The sequence below is a fragment of the Montipora capricornis genome, chromosome 13 (genome assembly GCF_036669925.1).
Source record: "Montipora capricornis isolate CH-2021 chromosome 13, ASM3666992v2, whole genome shotgun sequence".
In the NCBI taxonomy this organism is placed as follows: domain Eukaryota; kingdom Metazoa; phylum Cnidaria; class Anthozoa; order Scleractinia; family Acroporidae; genus Montipora; species Montipora capricornis.
Genome location: NC_090895.1, coordinates 29,784,911 through 29,787,410, shown reverse-complemented (window position 1 = coordinate 29,787,410; position 2,500 = coordinate 29,784,911). Strand labels below are relative to the sequence as shown.

General features: G+C 41.0%; 1 protein-coding gene across 2 annotated transcripts in view; it reads right to left on the bottom strand.

Annotated features, from left to right (window-relative positions):
* Positions 1-2,500, bottom strand: part of LOC138028800 (DNA excision repair protein ERCC-5-like) — a 14,475-nt gene that overhangs the window by 6,774 nt on the left and 5,201 nt on the right. Inside the window, exons 8-11 of one of the 2 annotated variants that reach the window (XM_068876420.1) lie at positions 1,120-1,953; positions 763-1,034; positions 546-665; positions 7-220 (exon numbers count right to left, since the gene is read on the bottom strand). In XM_068876420.1, the coding sequence (XP_068732521.1) occupies positions 7-220; positions 546-665; positions 763-1,034; positions 1,120-1,953 (1,440 nt within the window). Of the gene's footprint in view, positions 1-6; positions 221-545; positions 666-762; positions 1,038-1,119; positions 1,954-2,500 lie in introns of both variants that reach the window. The other variant, XM_068876419.1, reaches the window with a different exon arrangement.

Below are 2,500 nucleotides of genomic sequence, written 5' to 3'. Positions count from 1 at the left end.
ACTAACCAAGATTTCGCTGTACTGCATCACTACAATACAACTCGACATGCTTGTTCTGATTAAAGATATTCTTGTAAACTCGTGTGCCGCCAAAGAGGAAAATATCACTGTCATCTGTGATGGAACCTTCTGTCAAGCCCAGCACATCTAATGCTGCACATTGTGCTTCAGCTTCCATTGGGCACACAAGATATGGGACACCAAACAACTGCAGGAGCTCCTAGAGAGATAAAAGGGAGGACTGTTAATAACCTACCAAGCTGAGCACACAAGGAAATAGTTTACTGTTACCCGAGGAGCATATCTGTAAGCGTGGTTAGAGAAGTGTATCTAAGATCTGTGAATGTCCGTGCTGCAAACATTTCATGAGGACAGGACTCTGTCAAAATGCTTTCAACTTCTCTTCAAGAAATTCTTCCTGCATTCTTCCAAACAAGTTCCTAATTTTAAGTGTACTATTCTTCAACTTTAATCTTCCCGATAGATCCTAATAATTATTTAATTAATACCAAGTTTCCAAAAAGCTTTTGTTATTTTCTCAGTACCTGGCATTCACTGAACATTTCATTTGACACTGTGGCTGCCATACGATTCTGTCGCGCCCTCTCAGTTGCTAGGGTCTTCTGTTCACTCTCAATATTCTTCTGAATTTCCTCTAAGCTCTCCTGCAAAGAACATTACGAGCCAAAGTCATAGAATAATACTACAACACAAACGTCGTTGTCCCGTAACAAATTTATCATAAACGCAACATCCACTTACCACTGTCGCTTCTTGCCATTCCACAGGAACACCAGATGGACCAGCCTCTTGTTCATCCACAGCCATACCAATGCCACTCTCTTCTGAAGAAGAGTCTTGGACCTCTACATCTTCCACAACGTTACTTGAGCAAGAATGATCAGTGTTTTGTTCTATCTCATCTGCAGGGGCATCATCTGACAGCACGGTGTCCATGTCAACATCTCGTGAAACAAGTTTGATTTCTGTTGTCTCTTTCACTGAATCCTCATCGCCATCAATCAAAATAGATTCTGCTGGGTGAATGTGAACAATCCTTACAATAGGTTAAAGTTGATAGACTAAGTGTAACTTAACGGAAGGGAACACTACACTCACCTTCGCGTGACCCAATTACATTCTGTACAATTCCACTTTTTCTTGCGGCATCTTTAATAACACTTTTCACAGGCTTAAATGAAGCAGTCATTTCCTCCACAGAGCTTCCTTCAGAGTCACTGTCAATGACACAAACAGTACTTCTTCCATTTTTTTCCATTTTTAACTGATCATCCCCAATAACTGTCACTGTTTCACTGCTTTCTGACACTTCAATATTGTTCTCTTGTTGTTTAACTTCTGAACTAAGACAGGACATGTGTTCACTTTCCCTGCTTACATCACCATCAAGAGTTGAAGTTAAATCAGTTACTGTTACAGGTTTATTTGAGACCTCCCACATTTTGATCAAGTCTTCGAGCTCCTTTTTTTTGTTCATGATCTGTGTGAGAAGAATTTCGTTCTTATTCCCTTCCTGTGTGGAACTCCTTCCTAATAATATTTGCTCTTGTTGCACCTCTCCCATTTTTTCTCCATTCAATGATCCAATATTGTCAGCATTTTGAGCATGCGGTTTTACTGCATCACCTTCATCTTTAAACTTGTCATCCACATTTAATACAACTTTATCAGAAGACTCATTCCCCTTGACTGGGGAAAAACTAAAGGCTTTTGTTTCTGTTCGAGGAGTGTGCTGTGAGATATCGGTTTCCTGAACATCCATCAGAGGAGACAATATTTCGGAATCACTGGAGAAATGCTCTGGAATTTCAAAGCTTGGAGGCTTAGTTGGAACTCTCGGTTTAGTTAGGGGATTGGTCCAACTAATTATATGACAGTCTTGCCCTTCATGAAAAAAACCTCCCTCTCCATGAAAATTATTTGAAGACGATTCTGAAAAAAAGGTGCAGGCACTGTGTTGTTCAATAACATCTACAATTTATTGGAAAACAGTGCTGGCTAAGACAACAAAGTACATGGTAACTTAACGCTTTAACTCCCAGTGGCCACTTGTAGATTTTACTCTGTTTAGTGCCAGCATAGTTAGTAGAGGGGAATCAGATTATTTTACTCGTCAATGGTGGGGCACTCGAGCCTTAGCTCTTGGGCCTTAAAGGGTTTAAAACACCTAGGTTCACTCAAGAACTGTGAAAGGAAAGGAAAGGAACTTCATTTAAGTGTCTTGTCTTTTAGTGCTAGAGCACTAATCAAAATTAATGTTGGTTTTTGAGAAGAGAGGAAAACCGGAGTACCCAGAGAAAAACCTCTTGGTGCAGAGCAGAGAACCAACAAAGTCAACCCACACCTGGCGCCGAATCTGGGAATCAAACCCAGGCCACATTGGTGGGAGGCAAATGCTCTCACCACTGCGCCATCCCTGCACCCCTATGTCCTCATTAACCCTTTAACTCCCAGTGGCCACTTAAAGATTTTACTCAGT